Source organism: Podarcis vaucheri, assembly GCF_965113315.1.
Source record: "Podarcis vaucheri genome assembly, chromosome: 17".
NCBI lineage: Eukaryota > Metazoa > Chordata > Lepidosauria > Squamata > Lacertidae > Podarcis > Podarcis vaucheri.
The window spans coordinates 41,438,868-41,461,572 of NC_138755.1; the positions used below are offsets into that span (position 1 = coordinate 41,438,868).

Consider the following 22,705-nt stretch of genomic DNA (forward strand, 5'->3'; position numbering starts at 1 on the left):
CTCTTCTCCCTGGTCTCGGATCCTGCCAGTCATTTCCGCCAATTCCACGTAGTCTTTAATGTTTGATGTTTCTTTCTGTTTTAATATTCTGTTGGGAGCTGCCCAGAGTGGCTGGGGAAGCCCAGCCAGATGGGTGGGGTATGTATGTATATATAAACAAATAAACAAATAAAGTTGTTGTTTTATTTGCAGAATAGGCATCTGTCAGGGGTTCAGGGGCAGAGGCACATGGGAGGCAGGAGAGGGAGGACCATTGGGCAGAGTCCGAGGACAGCGAGGAGGAGGAGGACTGTGGCCCAAGGGACTCAATGAGCTTTTCCAGCGAATCCGGGGATTCCCAGGAGGGGGCGCCTGTAGCCAGGGGGAGAGGAGCCCCAGGGGGGACTCATCAGGGGGAAAGACCCAACAGGGAATCCCGAAGCAGCAGCTGGAAATCAAAGCCGGCTTCCCCTCCAGAGCGTAGCGAAGGGGGGGGGGAGTTCCAGTGTGTCAGGAGAAGCAGCTCCGTTGGCTGGAAAGGAGGAGAGGTCAGAACAAGCCACTCTTCCGGAAGGGGAGGGGAGCAGTGAGAGGAGTGACGTAACCGTCAGGAGAAAGGTTGGAAGCTGGGCGCGCGCGCCAAGTTCAAATGTGCAAGCGCGCGGGGAAACGGAGAGCCCGGGGGAGGAGCCAGGTCCCAAAGCCCGCAGGAGGGAGGGAGAGCCATCGGGAGATTCAGCGTCAGAGGAATCCAGGAGGGGCGGTACTCCAGCGGGCAGAAAGACCCTGCGGAAAAGGAAAGACAGGAGGAGGTGGAGCAAAGCAAGCATCTTAAACTGGTGTAGGGGAGGGACCGATTCAGAAGTGGCTTCTACGGTCTAAGCTAACAGACGTACGGCTGCGCGCCGCTACTGTGGAACAACTAATGGACTTCAATAAAGACCTTTGTATATAAAGAGAAACTGGCGTTGGTCCTTTGTGAGCTGGGACCTGAGGCAGCCGTGACAGCATCCTACATAAAATGCAATTTGCTGACCAGGAGAAACCATTGTGATGCCCTCCAGATGTGTTCGGCTCCGGCTCCCAGCCAGCGTGGTCACTGGGAAGGTGGAAGTTGTAGCGCAGCAACATATGCTACCCCTCCTTATTATTATTATTATTATTAATTAAATTTGTACACCGCCCTTCATCTGTAGATCTCAGGGTGATTGACAACATAAAACTACAATACAAAATACAAAATTCATAATAAAAAGAAGAGCAAAATTTGAATGACCTTAAATATATAGTACCTGTGTGTCTCTCTTGGATTCCTGGCTGCATTTCCTGAATGCACAGGGATAGAAAAAGTCTCACCTGTGTCCTCAACTGGGGACTGCTCCATTATGCTCAGTTGCTGAAATTTTCTGAATGGGGAAAAGGTATAATTTTTTTCAGTAGATTTCCTGAATGCAAAATTCCAGAGAAATTGGAATGTCCTGTTCAAATAAAGCATATTCCTGAGAATTGGTTCAATGGATTTGGGGGTTAAGAGATTTACGGACAGTGCTATTTTTCCAGGAAAAAAGAGGTACCAGAACTCACCATGAACACCTTCCTTGTTCTCTTACAATGGCAATGGCGCCCACCTGAGAGGTGCCGGAACTGAGTTCCAGGAGGTTCTGGCTGAAGAAAAGCTTTGCTTACAGAGACAATGGGCAATAAGCTGCTGTTCCTGAAACCAGCCAGCTGGTACTTAGAATAAGGAACTGTGGTGAGCAAAAGACTAGGATCCAGTGGAATAGCAAGCCATGCTGACAGTTCTTTGTGCAGGGAATGAGTGATGAGCAACAGCTGGTCAACAAATAAACATGCAAGCATTATATATACATGCATGCAGATGTACCATTGCGGGAGGTAAGAAAAACATTAGCCCATGTCTCTGTGCCTTAAAATGGAGGACAGTAATGTTACTATTCAAATTGTCATAGGCAACAGCCCTTAACTTTCCAGTGGCATAGCAATATCTGTAGAGTGGGGTTGTACATCTTTCTTGTGGCTGAAGGGATAGATGTACAGGTCATTAGAGAACAAGTGTCCTCGCCCAAAAGCAGCTTTAATGTGAAACAATCAGCAGCTGTTCCTTTGATATCTCAACATCTGAGAAAATTCAGTTGTTTGGCTTCCAGTTTTTGCTTAATGGCAGTTAAGCATTTTGTCTGAACCCTGAATTGGTTAACTTCCACTGTGGTTTATTGCACAAAGCCAGCTTCATAAATCACAATTTGAACTTGGGTTGTTTCAATAAACCGTAATCAAGGCTAACCATAGTTTGTCTGGGTTTCTGCATAGCATTAAACCATAGTTAAGCAAAGCTGGAATCAAAAGGTTCTGATTTCTTTGCAGACATGCATGGGCCCAAAGCTCACCCGAGTTTGTTCCTGTAGACATAAACCATAGTTGAAGGTTTTGTTGGAATGTAGTCCCTGTATGTATTGCAAGCAGCTTTCGTCTTTTCTACCCTCAAAGTGTTCCTTCATGTGGCAAAAACATACCCTGCACCTGTAAACGGAGCCAACGTTGAATGTACAGGTGCTTGCTCATATGAACAAAATTGTTACAAAACATTAAGCAAGCTTTGAGTTTTGCAGAACTCTTCAGGCTAGAGGTTAAGCCAAGCAAGGATAGGTTGGTGTTAAAGCCCCAACATCTTCACTGATTTCAGTATTAAATTGGAGTGTGAAAAGAGTTAACAAACTTGATAGGCTCTCCTAGGAGCTATGCAGGTTTCAGGTTCCACCTAGAGGTGACAGGATCAAAAAATCAGATATTGGTTGACACCCCCTTTTAAAATACAGTGGTACCTTAGAAGCCAAACGCCTTTGTTGTCGAACAAATCGGCTCCTGAATGCCACAAACCTGGAAGTGAATGTTCTGGTTTGCAAACGTTCTTTGGAACCCGAATGTCCAACGCGGCTTTCGATTGGCTGCAGGAGCTTCCTGCAGCCAATCGGAAGCCACGCTTTGGTTTCCGAACATTTTGGAAGGCGAATGGACTTCTGGAACGGATTCCGTTCAACTTCCAAGGTATACCACTGTATATATAATTCAGAGAGTGGCAGTAACGAGAAACTTTGCCATTCTTACATGTTTATATTAGCCAAGTCAGATATTACTTTTATAAGAGAGGTCAGATTAGGTAGCTTTACCAAAATAACAACAACACCTAGGGGTTGGAGGGAAGTGTACCCTAGAGAATAAAGTTCCATATTCAGGTGGTAAAAATACAGTTTTTTAAAAAATAATTACCAAAAGCAATCCTTGTATCATCCACCACATGAACTATTAGAATATTAAGGGTAAGAAAGATGCTTTTCATAATGTTTCTGCTGGTTTCACTTTCCTTCCTGATTGCTCTGAGCTCCTCGCATTTAATTTGAGTCAGATTAAGGACATTTACGTATAGAAGCTGGCGCACAATGCAAACAACATTGGAAGGGATGCTGCTGTCTGGTTTCAGAAGAAGAAGAGGAGGTAGCAGGGAGCCTTTATTTCCAGGCCAAACAAACCATCTCACCAACAGCAGTTGCTGAGTGATTGAGCTCTGTGTAAATCACTGGATTATCTGCTAAAATCCTGTGATTTCTGGGCATTAATTGCAAAGCAAACTCCATTTAGTTTACTGAGATGCTGCAAGGCAGCTGGAGATTAAGAGACAGATAACAAAAGAGGATTGGTAATGGTATTCAAAACCTTTCACCTTTAAATCATACACAGTACAAACCTTACTGTCTAAATTGCAAAAATTCCTTTCCCCCCAGAAGCTTAGAGCTTTTTTGTATGCAAAGCATCTTTTCCTCATTTTCCAAGTCAAACACTGTATTTAGAAGCTAGCGCTGCATACATTAATACTTACAAAGATTATAATGTTGTTTTTAATCTACTGCTAGACAGATCGAAACAAATGTAGAAATATACCCATTTCGAATCCGAGAACAAATGCAAAATTCAGACAGGAAGCCCACTGACGCAAGCCCAGTGAGGGGAGATATAACTCTAGGGCTGGTCACCACGCAAGACCTTTGCCACCCCCCCCAACCATTCAGCCAGCACTTAGAGTAAGAAACAATGAAATATAGTCTGCTACCATGTAAGCAGGTCTGTAAGCACATTGAACCATGATGTGGAATAACCAGTTAACAACAACAAAATCATAGGGGAAAGGAGATGCACAAAAGTACCAATGAAAATTTAAAATTAAGCCAAAGTACAGTTGAGCTAGGTCTGTGTATGCTTTAAGATTGTTAACATGGGAAAAGCGAATGCAAGGATCCAAATAACCATGCGTAACAGAGCAGTTGGGAGCCGTCCCATGGCTCTGCAGCCCATACCGTATTTTTCCGTGTATAAGACCTTATGTTTTTTACTAAAAATTGGGGTTGTCTTATATGTGACTGGTGAATGCACAGGGCTTCAGGCTCTGGCTCTGGTGTGTCAGGGGTGTGGCTGAGTTGGACGCCTAGGAAAAATCTGACTCTATAGATGAGGGAATGCAGTCATAGAACAAGAGTGGGTTAGTTTGACTCCCCTTCCTCCTGAGTTTCCAACCGCAGATAGAATAGTAGACTCTGAAGGCTCGCAGTCGGGGGGGGAGGAAAGAGTCAGCCTTGAGGGGTTCGCTATGCAACCAGAGTAATTCATTTATGTTAGGTCTAATTTGAGACAAACGCTCATCTCCTCATCAATTGTTAGCCGCCCTGAGCCCGGCTTCGGCTGGGGAGGGCGGGATATAAATAATAAATAAAAATTATTATTATTGTTATTATTATTATTATTATCAACACAAAGAAGCCTTTCTCTTTTCTGATCTTTCTTATTTGTCAGAGTTGAAAATCCCTGTTCACAAAAATATGTTGTGGAGAACGGTAGAATAATTGCTAGTGCTGTTCAAGGAAGGCATGTGTGTGTATTTGTTATATAATATGTATAATATTTTGATGGTATACTACAGACAGCAATCATTTTGTGTGGTGGTTTCGTTCCCAGTCCCCAAGCACATCAGTGGGGTGCAGATAAGTGTGCCCTGCCCCATTCCACCCAGTCCTGCCCCCATTGCGCCCTCTTCTGGGTCCAAAAAGACGCTTGAATTGCCAATCACACATTGCCCCTAAAATGGTCTCTCCTGCATACTATACTACACTGAAATGTTGAAATATTCGTTTGATTGTCCTTGAATCTTCCACACACATTTGCCATCCTCTCCCGACACACTAGTGCGGTGCACCACACCCTTGGAGAACCACTGGCTTCCAGTAGTAAGGAAATACAAGATGCACTCACAAGGCCCATCTGTCTGAGCCCTTCCCTATCGCTGGAACATGGATTGGTAGGAGCACCCTTTGGCACGCGATGTCTAAGCTCCCTTGCACACCCAGAGAGTAGGCAATTTTTCTGTAAGCATTTCCTGCTGGGAGAGAGAGGGGAACCTGTTTAATGGCAACAGCCTCCAGGGACTGGATTAAGTCCATATAACAGGCAGCACTGCCTTGCTCCTAACTCCTGGTGTGATTGCTGTTGTCTTCTGTTGGCAATGTTCTCTAAAGGTAGCTAGTTTTTAAAGTATGAATGACATCACTGATCATATCAAATCACAAAAGACAGAGAGGTTTTATATCATCTCCGACACATCACTGAAATGGGAAAGTACACAGTCACCAATCCATGTCTAGTAACCTTTAAACAGTGCATTGAAGTGTGACATTTGAATACACGCACTACTGAATATTTAGCTCTCTGATTTTGTTTTATTTTTTGCTTTCCATTCTAATTCAACATTGCTACAGTGTTTCAATATCTTAATCTCCATTTTAAACTGATTTGTTGTGATGTTATAATCTATTCTATTATTCTATTAATGACTGTGATTTTTAATTTGTTTTTATTTTGTACATTGTCCATAGAGCTCACGTTATTGTGTGCCTGATAAATTGGCCATTAGATCTGTGTCCTAAGTCCCTAAAGCAGAAAGTTCTAGGCAGAAGTCTGCCTGTACACATGGATAGCTGGATTAGAGTGACAGTAGACTGAGGAGGAGTTAACAGCATAAATGACATTGATGTAACCAATTTATGACCACTGGTCTACCTTACAGCCCCTTCATGGTCACCATGCACCGATCAAGGACTTCATCGGGGCTCCAGACTCTAAGCTTTCATTTCATCCAGACTTCCTAGAAAGGAAGTTATGAAGCAAAATGTGCAGGTACCCTTCTAATAAATTTCTGTGAAATGAAGCAGCCTGGCTGCTCCCTGCCTATGTTTTAGCTGATGAGTCAGAGCTGTACAGCTTAATAAGTTAGTTGTTTGGACACCAAGGTATTGGCATTCATGGGGTCCTAAAGCACTGCTGTTTCCCCCTCCTCTTTAGGACACTTTTCCTGCTTCTGCCTTCGTTTCTAGTTTTTTGACTCTCCGTAATTTGCTCTTCCTTTTCACTCAGCAACTGGTAGTAGACTCATCTGAGATCAGGTCCCTAGACATTATTTTCTGCAAATACTCCTACAGTGGTACCTCATGTTACGTACTGCCCCCCTTACGAATGCTGTGGGTTACGCGCTCCGCTAACCCAGAAGTAGATGTCCCTTGTTGCGACCTTTGCCCCGGGATGCAAACGGAAATTGCAGCGGGAGGCGCCATTAGAGAAAGCGCGCCTCGTGTTACGAGTGGTTTCCTGTTACGAACGGACCTTGGGAACGGATTAAGTACGTAACACGAAGTGCCACAGTACACAGTCTTTGCCAGTGGATATAAATAATCTCCCCTCACCCCAAAAACATGTGTAAAAACTTTGCAAAAAAAAAAAGGTTAGGCATGTCTCCTGCTGTGCAGAGGTCTAAAAACAAGGCACTCAGAGAATTCACCGCAGAAAGGCTGTGCGGCAGCCAGTTAAGCCTCCTCTGCGGTGGAAATACAATTGTGGGGAAAGTATCACCATGACTGTGCTCTCTCTAATGCACACCCTCCAACATTTCTCTGATGAAAACAGGGACGTCCTATTCCATTATTATTATTATTATTATTATTATTATTATTATTATTATTATTATACCCTACCACTTTAGGCAGCTTCCAACATGTAAAAACATAAAAAAGTTAAGCAATAAAAAGCTTTCCTATACAGCGTTGCCTTCAGATTCCTTCTAAAGGTTGTCTAGCTAATTATCTCCTTGGCTCAGGAGTCACATAACTCCATACCCTCTGATGAAAATAAGGATGTCCTACCATATCTGCCACATTTCTCCAATGAAAATAGGGACAAAAGCGGGACATTCCAGGATCAAATCAGAAACCAGGACGGCTTCTGTAAATCCAGGACTGTCCCTGGAAAATAGGGACACTTGGAGGGTCTGCTAATGTTGTGTTATGTCATGCTCTCCATGGCAGCCCTTTTTGTGTTTTGCCATGCCCCTCCACCATGGCAGCCATTTTGTGACTGATACCCCCAGCGCTCTCTCAAAATTCATGATGTGCCCACTGGTCCAAAACAGCTGGTGTTCCCAGAGAATGTCACAAACTACAATATAAGAATTTCAGTTTATTCACCATGTTTGCTTTCACTGATGTGCTGTCTAATAGCAGATATACTTCAATGTTAATGCTTCAGAAGAAGGAATTCCTTAAACAGAACTGATATGTTTTTCTTTTCCTGGACCCGAGGGTTAAAGATGTAATCAAAGATGAAAATCCAAATAATCCGCTATTTTCTTCATTAGGAAAGCTCTATTATTTATTGTATTTATGGATCTTTCTGAATATGAAATTAATGGCTTTCTGGCCTACGCTGTGAAGCAATTATCTGGATTCTGCAATGCTTGTACAGGGAAGTCCTGCCACATGCTGAATGCAGTTGGTTTATTGACAGGTTTTAATTATATCTCTGGCTTCCTACAGCTTTTGGGGAGGATTGCTTTTCAGTGACGAAGCTGAAGAATATTTCTGTTCACCAGCCTATAAATCCTGCTCTCATTAAAACAATCAGCCAGCTACAGTTTTGACAGCAGATTGATATTTTTACATTCCACTTGAGAAAAGTCTTCACAGCTCTACTTGTCTTGTTGGATTTTGATTTTTTTTGAGCCAGATTCTCTAGTCTTAAATGTGCATATATTATGCAAAATGCCATTCCAGTTTTTTTGCATGCTCCTGGCATTATGCAGATGTTCCTGGTATAAGTTCCATGCATGACATAAATGAACATATTGCTACTTTTACTGCATTTTGAGCGGCAAGGGGCATGGCACTTCCATGTGCTTGGAAGGAGGCAGTGGGTGGTTATGGTGTTTCTTAACATTTATGCGCATTTGCAGGTTTAACACAGGTGAGAATGAAGCTTAAACATTCCAGCCAAAAGCCATTGACCCCGTATAATCTCCAGGGCCAATACCAGCACCCCAAGATAGCTGTAGAGATCAAACTTGACTTTCTACCTTTCTCAGGGCTCAGCTCCACTGAGGGTTAATGAGGATTTCAAGCTGCTTGTGTCACTATTTGTGCGTGTGTGTGTGTGTGTGTGTGTGCATCCACACAACGTCCCCCTCATCCAAGTGTCACCACACTTCCCTCACCACTGCTAAATTCAGATTTTCCTGATCCATTGGGATAATCTGATATGGGAAGAAAATCCAATGTGAAATGGGTGCTCCCTGACTGTGGATGTGTGGTAGCGCATTGTGTGGCTGGGTTTTATTAACATAAAAGGTGCAACAACAGTGTTTCACAGGAGCAATTAAGAATCCTTGCCTGGTTGGAGCGGCATATATCTCTGTTGCCTGCTCTTTGGTGTAAATCTGGTATATAAGAAAACTTGTCAAAATAAGTGGTATTGGTAGAAAGATTATTAAGAATATGCAAATATGGATCGACAATGGTTGAAAATACATGGTTATAATAGGTTAAGATATTGAGTAAAGATAAATAACAGAGGGTAAGGATTTGCTGAAAGGACTTTTAAACGGGAATACAAAAGGGGAGGTGTGAGGAGGTCAAAGAAATAAGGAAACGAGCTGAAAGATTATTGAAAGATGGATTTTATTCTATTTTTTTTTTCTTTTTCTGTTTAGCTACTATCTTCTCTTTCTTGTCTAGATATCTTTTCTATGTGATTTTTTCTTCTTTCTTTCATTTTTCTTTCTTTTTAGGTTGTAAAGTTTTTTTAAAATTTTTCTTATATTTTAAATTTATGATTTTTGTAAACCCTATTGTGTAAACCTATGTTTTGTGTAAACTTATGTTTTATGTTAAACCTTAATAAATATTTCATAAATATATATATATATATAAGAAAACTTGTCTTCCAATTAAAAAATAAACACATTCAGGCAGGTAACAAAGAGCTGCTGCTACACTCAAAAGCATGGGTAGGCAAACTAAGGCCTGGGGGCCGGATCCGGCCCAATCGCCTTCTAAATCCGGCCAGCGGATGGTCCAGGAATCAGTGTGCTTTTACATGAGTAGAATGTGTCTTTTCATTTAAAATGCATCACTGGGTTATTTGTGGGGGTTGCCTGGCATTTTTACATGAGTAGAATGTGTGCTTTTATTTAAAATGCATCACTGGGTTATTTGTGGGGCATTGGTTCATTCCCCCCCCCAAAAAAAATATAGTCCAGTCCCCCATAAGGTCTGAGGGACAGTTGACCACCCCCCTGCTGAAAAAGTTTGCTGACCCCTGCTCAAAAGGGACATCAGCTTTCCTGGCTTGGAATGTCACACACATCTTTAAAAATTATTTTATGGCTCACTTTGCGTGTCGAGGTCCCCAGGTCCACCCCAATAACTCACACATCACACAGAAGTTTTTGTTTAAGATTTTTGGCATAATTTTGGCCACAACTTTATTAAAATACAAATTTGTGAGTGGTTGCGTAGGCATTGGTTGCGACTATCTGCCCCCACCATGGGGGACAGACTGACATTCCGCACGGTGCAAAAGTCAGAATGGGGGAATACACTTGGGGGTTACGCGGAGCAGGGAACCTGCCCTCACCCCAAATGCAACCAGGAGCTCATTGCTATGGCCCGAGCCCCCTTGACAGGGTGGACAAGCAATAGTTAGCCCCCGATTCCTTTAACGGAAACCCTTGCAGCAGCAGCATTAGAGGGGCAGGCACAGCCTATCCATGCCCCTCAACCAACCAAACCATAAACCAATGCCTAACCGCAACCTTACAACCGTTGTGACGATTTGCTACGCAGTAGGCAAAACCCAAATGGCCCCAGCCAATCAGCCAGATGGACAAAATTCCTACTGGGCTCCTGCCCCAAGAGCAGACGACCCCATGACAGGCATAGCAAGGTCAAGCGAACAACCCTATTCTAGGGAGGGGGGGACGGGCAATCCGATGCACGGTCGAAAAGAGGAAGCCCTAGCCTCGTGCAAGGAGTTTTACTATTTCTGGCTGTCAATCAACAAATGGCAACATTAACTTCTTCCCAACAACAAGGGAAGCCCCAATCGCATCAGTGGCCAACGATCAGTTAGCCCACCCCCAACTTTGGAGTGTCCTGGCGGCCCCCACCGCAAAACGTGCTCTCCATGAAGGAGAACACGCTTTGTGTAAACCCAGTGTGTTGCAAAACTTGTATTAAAAAGTAAAATAAAAACATTTTTAAAAAATACCTGCACACATGCTCACAATGAACCTCAGGTTTCCAGAGCTTAAAGTGTTACTAAGGGGAAGTACTAACTGGGGACAACACACACTGTGAATATATTCCACCAACTAGTGTGTGTGGATGGAAAGATTGATTTGGGAGGCATAAAATCACAAGTGCTCATGTGTGGATGGAGGTGCAGAAATGCACACAAGGAAACAGCAACCCACACATGCACAAGTCCCAAAGTGCAGAAACAGCCTCGGTCTCAGTCTCTCCGGATTGCAGTCTTCTTCAAAAACATGTAGATTTACATAATCCTAAAATATATATTTTAAAAAATGAGGGAAGGAGTTAAACTAAGCATTGGGAGGCATGGCCTTTTGCAGAAATGGCTCTCACCTTCCAGAGGAGTGTGCAATTATTTTCTAATCATTTACCTATAATTTACTAGCAAACTGTGTTTCTGGGAAACTAGTAAATCAGTGTCCTTAGGTACTACTGGATACATTAACCTTTTCCTTCCCAAAGTTCCACTTGAAGCTGCCCTCTATTGAGGCAGGTCATTGGTCCATTGGTCTAATGTTGTCTAGTGTTTGGGAAATACTCCTGTAATGAATGTGAGAGATGATGACTTGCCCAAGGCCACTGGATGTCTTCAAGGCAGAAGTATGGGTTTTAGTGGCAATAGTTTTATTATTATTATTATTATTATTATTATTATTATTATTATTAATACCCTGCCCATCTGGCTGGGCTTCCCCAGCCACTCTGGGCGGCTTCCCAAAAAATATTAAAATACTATAATACATCAAACATTAAAAGCTTCCCTAAACAGGGCTGCCTTCAGATGTCTTCTAAAAGTCTGGTAGTTGTTGTTCTCTTTGACATCTGGTGGGAGGGCGTTCCACAGGGCGGGCGCCACTACCGAGAAGGCCCTCTGCCCGGTTCTCTGTAACTTGGCTTCTCGTAGTGAGGGAACCGCCAGAAGGCTCTCAGAGCTGGACCTCAGTGTCCGGGCAGAACGATGGGGGTGGAGACGGTCCTTCAGGTATACTGGGCCTTTGAGGCCGTTTAGGGCTTTCAAGGTCAGCACCAACACTTTGAATTGTGCTCGGAAACCCAAGGGTCACATCCTGCACCATACCAGTGGCTGGTCATATGAGAGGTCAAAAGTGAGTGGGGCAAAGCAGGTGTGAGTCTTCCAGCCATGCAAAACCGTGTTTCTGCACATACACACATCCATCCATCCATCCAAGCAAGAATAATAGAATCCTAGAGTTGGAAGAGACCACAAGGGCCATCGAGTCCAACCCCCTGCCAAGCAGGAAACACCATCAGAGCACTCCTGACATATGGTTGTCAAGCCTCTGCTTAAAGACCTCCAAAGCAGGAGACTCCACCACACTCCTTGGCAGCAAATTCCACTGTCGAACAGCTCTTACTGTCAGGAAGTTCTTCCTAATATTTAGGTGGAATCTTCTTTCTTGTAGTTTGGATCCATTGCTCCGTGTCCGCTTCTCTGGAGCAGCAGAAAACAACCTTTCTCCCTCCTCTATGTGACATCCTTTTATATATTTGAACATGGCTATCATATCACCCCTTAACCTCCTCTTCTCCAGGCTAAACATGCCCAGCTCCCTTAGCCGTTCCTCATAAGGCATCGTTTCCAGGCCTTTGACCATTTTGGTTGCCCTCCTCTGGACACGTTCCAGTTTGTCAGTGTCCTTCTTGAACTGTGGTGCCCAGAACTGGACACAGTACTCCAGGTGAGGTCTGACCAGAGCAGAATACAGTGGCACTATTATTATTACCTCCCTTACAAGAGGTATTGTCAAAGTCTGGTGTCCTCCAGCCAGGTGTTAACAGAGCAGAGCCAGAAGCATAGGAAAGAGAAAATGGCCTAGGAAGCCCTGAAGGACTGCATTCATCTCCTGGACTTGAGGTTCTCCACTCCACCAATAATCATATTCATAATCATAATCATAATCATAATTGCAGCACATTGGATGTTTATTTAAATTTGGATCCACCATATAAATATTTCCTTCCATTGTGTTTCTGCTCTTACTTTGCTCCTTTCTCTTTCAGGTGCAGCAACCGGACGCAGTGTGCTGTGGTGGCAGGTCCAGATGTGTTTCCTGACCCTTGCCCAGGAACATACAAATATCTAGAAGTGCAATATGAATGTGTCCCTTACAGTATGTATACCACATTCTTATCATTATTTTTCTTTCTGTGCATGAATGAGAATTTTTGACTGTGCAGTTGTTTCCCCCAAGGGATTGTAAAATCACTTTGTCGTCCTGTATGAGAATCGGTGTGCTATTTTACCTATTTCCACTGGGTAAGGAAGTTCCTGGTCTGAATCCTGCTTTTGCCAATAGCTGGTCCAAGGAAAGCCGCTCCCACTCTGCCTTACACCCCCCCCCCATTTCCAAAATAATACTATGGTGGTTTTCAGTGATAAGATCTCATGTCGCAAGATGTGGTAATGGCAATGGCTTAGATAAGCTTAAGACGCCATTAAACATGTCTGTGTTGGATTCATTTGCCCAAAGCTATTGCTAAAGAGGCTATATTTAACCGCCAGGGTTCAAAGCAGTTTTGGGGAGGAAGTAAACAATGACAGAAGTTTTTCTTAATTTGTGCTTTTCGTTTGTGTGCTTCCCATAAAACATATATCATTCCCACTGTGGGAAATGAGACGCTGTCCTAGATGAGTATTTGGTCTGATTCACCATGGCTTTTCTCAAATTCTTATTAAAAGTATTTTGAATGCCCCCTCCCCCACACAAAACGTTATATAAATGCTAAGCAGTATGAACATTGTAGGTGCATGTTACCCGAATGTGGTGGTTTCATTATTGACATTTCATAATTATGCTTAAGTAGAGCACCTCCTTGCATTTTTGGAACAGAAATAGAAAGTGTATTGATACGAAAACAAGCCATGTCCGTTTTCTTACTGAAACTTGCCTTTCTACACCAATGGCATTTCTTCAAGCTCTTTTCAGCGCTAAAATTCAGTTTCGGAGGCATTGCTGTAGCTGCGTATTAGAATATCGCTGGACTAGAACAATGTCAAGTTGTTAAAAAAGAAGTATCACACTGTTTGATTTTCAAAAAAGTAGGCAAAGCTTTTTACACTCCTGCTGAAAAAAACAATAACACTTAAAAAGGGGGGGGGAGAAAGAGTGTTGTAGCAAGTAAAAATTTACTTTATCAGGGTCTTCTCTCTACAGTTAGCACTGCAAGGATGACTTTTAGATGGTTCACTTGTGCAGAGACAGCACACATACATGAGTTCATTAGTGAAAGACCACGTGTTCTCTTCTCTGCCTGGAAGTGACTCATTTGGGTCTCAGGTGACTTTTGGACCCGAGATCCTTTTTGATCAGGGATGCCAGAGGCTGAACCACATTTGTTTATTTCCCGAAACATAGATGGTGTTTGATTGTAAAAACCACCACAGGCGCCTCAAATCACAACCTGAGTGCAGGGCAGGGGGCCTAAACCACTGAATTTTGAGCCTACCGCATAAAAGAGAGATATCTGAACACGGAGCAGCTCCAACTGTGTGTATGTCTACTCGCCCTACACGCATTTGTGTATTTGTCATTTTTGTGCTGCTTTTCAGTTTTAAGTGTTGTGCCCTTCGATCACCTTTTGTGTGTAGGATATTTAATGTATGAAAGGAGGCGCATGTGCCCCATCACATCTGGGATTTCCGTAAAGAAGTGTGTGAGAACTGGCATATTATTATTATTATTATTATTTTATTTGTATCCTGCCCTCTCTAGCCGAGGCTGGGCTCAGAGTGGCTAACATCATAAAAACAACACAATATGCATAAAAACAGGCATCAATCAATTAAAATACATCTTAAAATTAATTCAGACAAGTTAAAATCTGGGCAGGTGGCAATTATCAGGTTGGAACTGAGAGTGGTTAATAATTGCTAGGACCAACCAACTGTTTCCACAAGGACCTGTGAGCGAATTGGGGGCCTCCTTCGGGCTTGGTTTATACAAAGGAAAGTAAGTCAAACTGCATCCTGCCCAAAGGCCTGGCGGAACAGCTCCGTTTTGCAGAAAGATGTCAAATCCCACAGGGTCCTGGTCTCTTGAGGGAGAGCGTTCCACCAGGCCGGGGCTCTCCAACATTTCAGACGTGAATATAGGGACACTTGTACTTGAGTAGGTAGGGGCTAGGGATGGAGTCTGGCAGTCCACACACATGGGCTGATGGGCAGCAGTGGACAAGTACAATCCATAATCAGCTGTGCTATAAGCAAGAAATGAGGCCAGTCAAATGCATATGATGATGCATTATAATTGTATTTTTACCATTCAAAGGATGGTGTTTACATTTTACAGCTAAGGCACAGCAATAACAGTATTTCATAGAATCATAGAATCATAGAGTTGGAAGAGACCACAAGGGCCATCGAGTCCAACCCCCTGCCAAGCAGGAAACACCATCAGAGCACTCCTGACATATGGTTGGCAAGCCTCTGCTTAAAGACCTCCAAAGTAGGAGACTCCACCACACTCCTTGGCAGCAAATTCCACTGTCAAACAGCTCTTACTGTCAGGAAGTTCTTCCTAATGTTTAGGTGGAATCTTCTTTCTTGGAGTTTGAATCCATTGCTCCGTGTCCACTTCTCTGGAGCAGCAGAAAACAACCTTTCTCCCTCCTATATGTGACATCCTTTCCTATATTTGAACATGGCTATCATATCACCCCTTAACCTCCTCTTCTCCAGGCTAAACATGCCCAGCTCCCTTAGCCGTTCCTCATAAGGCATCGTTTCCAGGCCTTTGACCATTTGGGTTGCCCTCCTCTGGACACGTTCCAGTTTGTCAGTGTCCTTCTTGAACTGTGGTGCCCAGAACTGGACACAGTACTCCAGGTGAGGTCTGACCAGAGCAGAATACAGTGGCACTATTACTTCCCTTGATCTAGATGCTATACTCCTATTGATGAGGCCCAGAATTGCATTGGCTTTTTTAGCTGCCGCGTCCCACTGTTGGCTCATGTCAAGTTTGTGGTCAACCAAGACTCCTAGATCCTTTTCACATGTACTGCTCTCAAGCCAGGTGTCACCCATCTTGTATTTGTGCCTCTCATTCCCCCCCCCCAAGTGCAATACTTTACATTTCTCCCTGTTAAAATTCATCTTGTTTGTTTTGGCCCAGTTCTCTAATCTGTCAAGGTCGTTTTGAAGTGTGATCCTGTCCTCTGGGGTGTTAGCCACCCCTCCCAGTTTGGTGTCATCTGCAAATTTGATCAGGATTAGTGAGGGGGTTATCTTTAGGGTTCCCTCTGTGATTTTATATATGTAAAATGGGATTTGGTGGGGAAAGAGACTGCTGAAGGTGTCGAACCAGTCTCCTTGGAAAGTTAAAGGCTCTGGGCAAGTATTTTAAGAATCTCTTTGCTTGACTGGAAAGTACAGATGACTTGTTGCCACAAAAACTGCTATCTGGAAATGATGTCCTTGGTGAGAGTAAGAGAACAGTAAACCTAGGACAGTGTCCTCTAAGCTGGGGCAAGGAAGACAGAGACCTGAATTGTTCTCTGTGCTGAATTTAAAGCAGTGACTTTTCTGGCAGTGGGGGCAGAAAGCTAATGAGCATTAGGAAGAAAACAGAATAGGCCACATCAATAGCAAATACCACTCCTCCCCTTCAGTTTATCCATAGGAGAATGAACGGAGGTTATCTTAGAAGCAGCAGAGTAGGGGAATCAGGAGCGCCTTAATGCACAGATAATATCCGGAGTGGTTTTGCACCCTGTGAAACCAGCTCCTTGTGGAGAGACGTTATAGGTTGCTGTCAGGTTTAAGCTCCATGTTTATTCTGAGGAAATTGTTCTTATGTGGGTTAAACCACTGAGCCTAGGGCTTGCCGATCAGAAGGTCGGCGGTTCGAATCCCCGCGACGGGTTGAGTTCCCGTTGCTCGGTCCCTGCTCCTGCCAACCTAGCAGTTCGAAAGCACGTCAAAGTGCAAGTAGATAAATAGGTACCGCTCCGGCGGGAAGGTAAATGGCGTTTCCGTGCGCTGCTCTGGTTCGCCAGAAGCGGCTTAGTCATGCTGGCCACATGACCCAGAAGCTATATGCCGGCTCCCTCGGCCAGTAACGCGAGATGAGCGCCACAACCCCAGAGTCGGCCACGACTGGACCTAATGGTCAGGGGTCTCTTTACCTTTTTAACGCAAATCCCTCCGGTGGTACGTTAAGGGATGTTTTTATGTCAGGTGAAAATATCTGCCAGTTGCTCAAAACGTATTCTCTGTAAAAGTGGTGTCTGTCCCAACAGCGGAAAATTGGGGTCAGTTGCTCTGCTGCCATTTCACGAGGCAGCCGCCCTGTGGAACGCCCTCCGATCAGATGTCAACCTGGATCTCCAGTCTGACACTTGATCTATAACGCTACCCTGGATCGTCTCCTAGACATGGCAGTTGGTTGTGTTGTTTCTGTTTCTCTTTGTGATGCTGTGGAGGAGCATTTATCATGCCAGGGCCCACCTGCAATCTGAAGCGGAACTCTTTTTCAGCCTTGCTATTGAAGACCCTCCAACTACTAGATGCTAGAGTTTGAAATCGGGGACTTACTGTACATAGAAAGCATTTTTAAAAAATAAATAAACTCTCAGAGCATCCTTCCCATACTTACTTGTACTGGGCTTGCAATTTTCTCATTGCACCCTCATCTTTTCTCTTCAAGGCCTGGATTTCTCTGCTCTGAAATTATCCCCCATCCCCGAGCATTAGGCTAGCAAGACTCTGGCATTTCACGGAGCGATGTGAAATCAAAACTCATTGCTTCACTCGTACCGTTGCGTAGAGGGAATGAGCCAGGAGGAGGTGAACATCAATCTTGCCACAAGTTTGTAAGGTGTCCTCATGAATCGTCGCTGTGCTCGTTCATCATCCCAAGATGGCTTCAGCACTTCGGCTTGTTCCTGTAAGACTTCGACAATAAACTCTCTAGGCAGAGTCCCTGTCCCTTCTGTCTTCCATATCGTGATTAGAATAGTGTTGACACTTAATCAGCTTTAATTAGCACTGGTAGGGCTGCAAGGTTATCCAACCTTTCATAAGCATCTGTATAAATCCCAGATAATCCCATCAGGCAGTGATCCACACAGACAATCGCCTCCAGACGAAAAAGGTCACGGGCATGATGTGACAGGAAACATTCGTCGGAAAGGAAACAATAATAATGATAACGATAATAACAGTAGTGTGTTTAGGCGCTTAAAGTGCTTCATGTACATTATGGGATTAATCCTTAAACATAAATTGGCATCATTATCCACGTATCGCACATGAGCTGAGAGGCGTGCAGGGCGGAAGCTGAAAGCAAAAAGCGTGTGCCAGAATCTGGTAGAGACCAGATCGAAAGCAGGGACTTCCCCTATCCCTACTTTGTAGCCAGCCCCCTCCACCAACTCTTGAAATACAAGTCTTTTCCTTTCTGAAAGGGTTTTCTTTTTATGCCTTTCACACATGCATCAAATTATGTCGTCATGACAGACATTGTGAATTTAGAGTGTTGGCAAGACCTCTGCAGTTGTACCTCGGAAGTCGAACAGAATCCATTCCAAAAGTCCGTTTGACTTCCGAAACATTCAACTTCTAAAGCGCAGCTTCTGATTGGCTGCAGGAAACTCCTACAGCCAATCGGAAGCCACAGAAGCCCTTCCAAAAGAATGTTCGAAATCCAGTACACTCACTTCCGGTTTTCGATGGTTCCGGAGCTGGAACGTTTGACTCCCAAAGCGTTCGGGAGCCGAGGTACAACTGTATTACTTCTTGCTCCTATTAAGACTCCAGGCCACTCCTGGAGGTACAGTTTTGAAACAAGTAGGCTGCAGTTTACTTGCATGCCCCAAGAACTCCTTCCCATTTGTATGAGAGGCAGGATGAGGTTGTGTGCGGAAACATTCTTATCATGGAAAGAGCATGCTATAGGAATTAAAAGTTGTTCTTTTTCCCCACCCCCCTTACCCAGCTTGCTTAGAAAACCTAAACCCCAGTCTGTGCTACTAAAGGGGTGGGGGGTTGGACCCTGCTCCGGCGGGGAGGGCTCTGCTGTTGTGGAGGTCCCTGCTGTTTCTGGTGGGGTGGGAACTACTTTAGAAAGCCCCAAAATGTTCCTCAGAAGACTTCAGATGTTGGGTTTGTATCCACAACGGGGTGATTCACCTACTAAAGACAGATCCCAGTCATTTTTACTGCCTTCCTTTTAAAAGGCATGGTTGTTTTTCGGAGGTGAGAACAACATAAATGAAGGAGAAGGGTAGAATAAAACAGGGTGAGAGAAGACAAAAAACAGAGAGAAAAGTGAACCTTTGTTTATGCAGGAGGAAATGTCGCAGGTCTGAAAAAGTTGAACACTACTGTTCTAGAGGGAGAAGATAACATTCCCAGTGAATATTGCCAGCATTTGCACAGTTGACCTCATGCTGAATTCAGTGTTGATAGGACCAAAGAAGAGATTCGCCACGTCTTCTAATGCTAGAATGCTGTAGATAAATGTAAAGGGACCCCTGACCATTAGGTCCAGTCGTGGCCGACTCTGGGGTTGCGGCGCTCATCTTGCTTTCCTGGCCGAGGGAGCCAGCATACAGCTTCCGGGTCATGTGGCCAGCAGGACTAAGCCGCTTCTGGCGAACCAGAGCAGTGCACAGAAACGCCGTTTACCTTCCCGCCGGAGCGGTACCTATTTATCTACTTGCACTTTGACGTGCTTTCGAACTGCTAGGTGGGCAGGAGCAGGGACTGAGCAACGGGAGCTCAGTCCATCACGGGGATTCGAACTGCCGACCTTCCGATCGGCAAGTCCTAGGCTCTGTGGTTTAACCCACAGCTGTAAGGTAAAGGACCCCTGGGTGGTAAAGTCCAGTCAAAGGAGACTATGGGGTTGTGGGGCTCATATCGCTTTCAGGCTTACAGAATGCTGTAGCATATTCTGTTACTGCGGGGGTTTGAGCAATTGTAAGTACAGTACACCAGAAGAATTAACTTCACTGACACCAGGTGTTTTATTGCTTACCTGCCCCTGACTCCAGATCCTGACACTGGTATTGGCATCTTGCTTCTTTGGCAGTTCATTTCCTCCCAGACTGGCTGGTGAATTTATTTACATCCTCTTCGCCTTCACGGGTATCACAGCCGGGTTCCCCCCAGTGTGTGGGAAGGAGTGAACTGGTCTGCCTAAGTCTTTTGTATATCAACATTGCCGGTTTTACTTTTGCTTGCTGCCATAGTGCCAAAAGAAAAGGCAATTTTGTTACATGAAATTATTTCTGTTGCTGACAGGAGCGTGGATGGGCTTGCATATCAATAAAAGTGAATGATGTTCAGGGTAACAGGGAATCAGAATTCAATAAAGCTTTATTGCTGCATACTCGTGGGCAGAAGAACATTTAAAGGCATTAAATGGAAGCTTGCTTTCCCTTTCGCTGGACTTCAGAGCCAGCAAACAGACAGGTAATTGAAAAGCACCGCTTTTAAGAGAAATTGGGCGCTGCAAAGCAAACCGCAGCTACCTCTTCTTATTATTAAAGTTTCTGAAGGGAAAGGGAAAGAGTAAAAAAAAACCCAACCTGAAAAAACAGTAAGAACAATTCCCCCCAGAGATACAGTTCTTAATTATTTTGGGTGCCAGACATTGTTTTTGGGAAATTGTTTTTCCAAGTGCCTCCCTTTCTTGCAATGCTTCTCCCTTCGCACTGTGGTGGAAACACATTAATAAGGTTTGCAACCAGCTATGGCACAACACTGTCCATTCACGAGTTTCACACCCTCCTCCCTTCAAACTCTTAAATTAAACATCATTTTGGTTTTGCTTCAGTTTCGTCCCTCGGGATTTCTCCTTCCAAGATCAGCTTCTCCCTGAGGAAACGCAATGCTGGTTGCTCACAGAATGGCAAAGGCGGCTGGGAGAAAATGATGAGAGGCTAAGACGCTAAACTGATACCCTCCAAAAGATAATTTATTGAGATATGCAAATTGCAGCGTGCATTTCATTTTTTAAAAAAAACTTCAGTGACAGAGAATATGATCCAGCAGAACTCCCAGAGCAGATTACTCAGAATCCTTTCTCAAGAATGTGTTATTTTGAAAATAAGTCACAAAGATTCTTTGTCCCTGAAAACACACACACACAGCGTTGCTGTCTGCTGCCAGTCAAGTGAGTGTGTGGGTCTATTGTTCCCTCTAAATTACTGGAAGCCTGCAAGGCTCTCTGCGCATCAGAAGGGAAGCATATTCCCTGGCAATCTAGGAGCTTCCTTGCAAACATTCAAAGCCCTTTCCTAGACCCTTTGGCCCTCCAGATGTTCCTGAACCACAACTCCCATTATGCCCAGCTGGCATTGCCAGTGCCCAGAGATGATGGGAGTCGCAGTTCAGCGAGAGCCACAACTCTGGTGCAACAGGGGGGGCCGTGCGACCTCTGGCAATGCTAACAGGAATCACAACAGTTTTATGCACTGTGTTAGAAGCACGGTATTTGGACTTTCAAAGATGCTTTTGACAGAGTTGCTCCTTCACTCCCAAATAAACCTTGCAGTCATGGGGAATGTGGCGAGGCCTTTTTATGAAATTGTCTAAAGAACAGGAAGCAGAGAGTAGGACTAAATGGACTGTTCTTGCCATGGAGGCTTGTAAGAAGTGTCAACAAGGAGAACTGTGAAAACCACCCTGAGACCTCCGGGTATAGGGCGGTATATAAATTATTTATTTAATTATTTTATTTTATTATTTTATTTGTACCCCGCCCATCTGGCTGGGTTTCCCTAGCCACTCTGGTGAATAATAACATTCCCCATTATTATTATTATTATTATTATTATTATTATTATTAATAATAATAATGAATCCTAGAACTGTAGAGTTGGAAGGGTCCCAGGGGTCATCTAGTCCAACCCCAGATAGCCATCCAACCTCTGCTTAAAAACACCCAAGGAAGGTGAATCCACAACTTCCTGAGGGAGACTGTTTCACTCTTGAACAGCTCTTACTGTCAGAAAGTTCTTCCTGATGTTTACTTGGAATCTCCTTTCTTGTAACTTGAGGCCATGGGTTCGAGTCCTACCCTCCAGAGCAAGAGAAAGCAAGCTTATTCCCTCTTCCATGTGACAGCCCTTGGAAAAGAGGAGACTGAGAGGAGAGACGACAGCCATCTTCAAATCTGTGCGTGTGCGTTGAACAGTTTGAGGCTTTGCTTTGTCTGTTTCTAAGAATTGACCTCTTCTGTTTTTGAAAATTTGGCCACAGATGTGCTTGTTTCACTATAAATTTGCCTCTTCTAGAGAGAAAGCTGTTTCAGAGCGCAGTCTGGACTCTGCTGGATCCATGCTGCTAGAGGGGGTTAGGAGCAGGTGAAGCTATCTCCCCTGATGTGTAGTTGGGCAAGACACTATTACCATTTATATCCCTGCCAGCCATAACCACCAGCGTAAGGCCCCAAAATGAGGCAGAGGCAGAGGACTGGCAATAGGAACATAGGGAGCTGGCTGCCTTATACCACATCCATCCGTTGGTTCATCTGTCTCCATATTTCCTACACTGACTGGCAGAGACTATACATGATTTCAGGCAGGGTTCTCTCCCGATGTTACTTTGAGAGGCTGGGGATTGAATTTCTGCATACGTAGCAATGCTGTGATGGCCTGGGAATCCGATTCAGAGGCTGAACCGGAGGAATCCCAGCCTGCACAGGAGTCCCCGCCTCCAGGGCCAGGTGAGCCAGGGCAGGGCCTTGATTCTGAAGGGCCCTCACCTGTGCCGGATCCTCAGGAGCAGGCACCAGGTGAATCCACTCTGGCTCCGGAGGTGATGGAGGACCCATTGCCTGCAGGTGCTCCTCTCCCAGCCCCGTCAGGGGAAGGTGAGTCTCCCCCTGGGTCCAGTAACCCTCCAGCCTCTCCGGAGCTGCAGAGGCTCAGGGCAGAGAGGCGGAGGGAGCTGGTTTCTCCCAGGAGGAGTGCTCACCTCCAGGCCAGGAGAGGCGGGTCTCCTGGGGGCCGGGACCGCCCCTGGCCTCAGAGAAGATAAAGGCCAGTCAGCCCGGTCC

General features: G+C 44.6%; 1 protein-coding gene across 22 annotated transcripts in view; it reads left to right on the forward strand.

The window, feature by feature from the left end:
- Positions 1–22,705, forward strand: part of ADGRL3 (adhesion G protein-coupled receptor L3) — a 574,776-nt gene that overhangs the window by 295,017 nt on the left and 257,054 nt on the right. For all 22 annotated transcript variants that reach the window (XM_082206024.1, XM_082206018.1, XM_082206034.1 and 19 more), the window contains exon 5: positions 12,702–12,811. In XM_082206024.1, the coding sequence (XP_082062150.1) occupies positions 12,702–12,811 (110 nt within the window). The remainder of the gene's footprint in view (positions 1–12,701; positions 12,812–22,705) is intronic.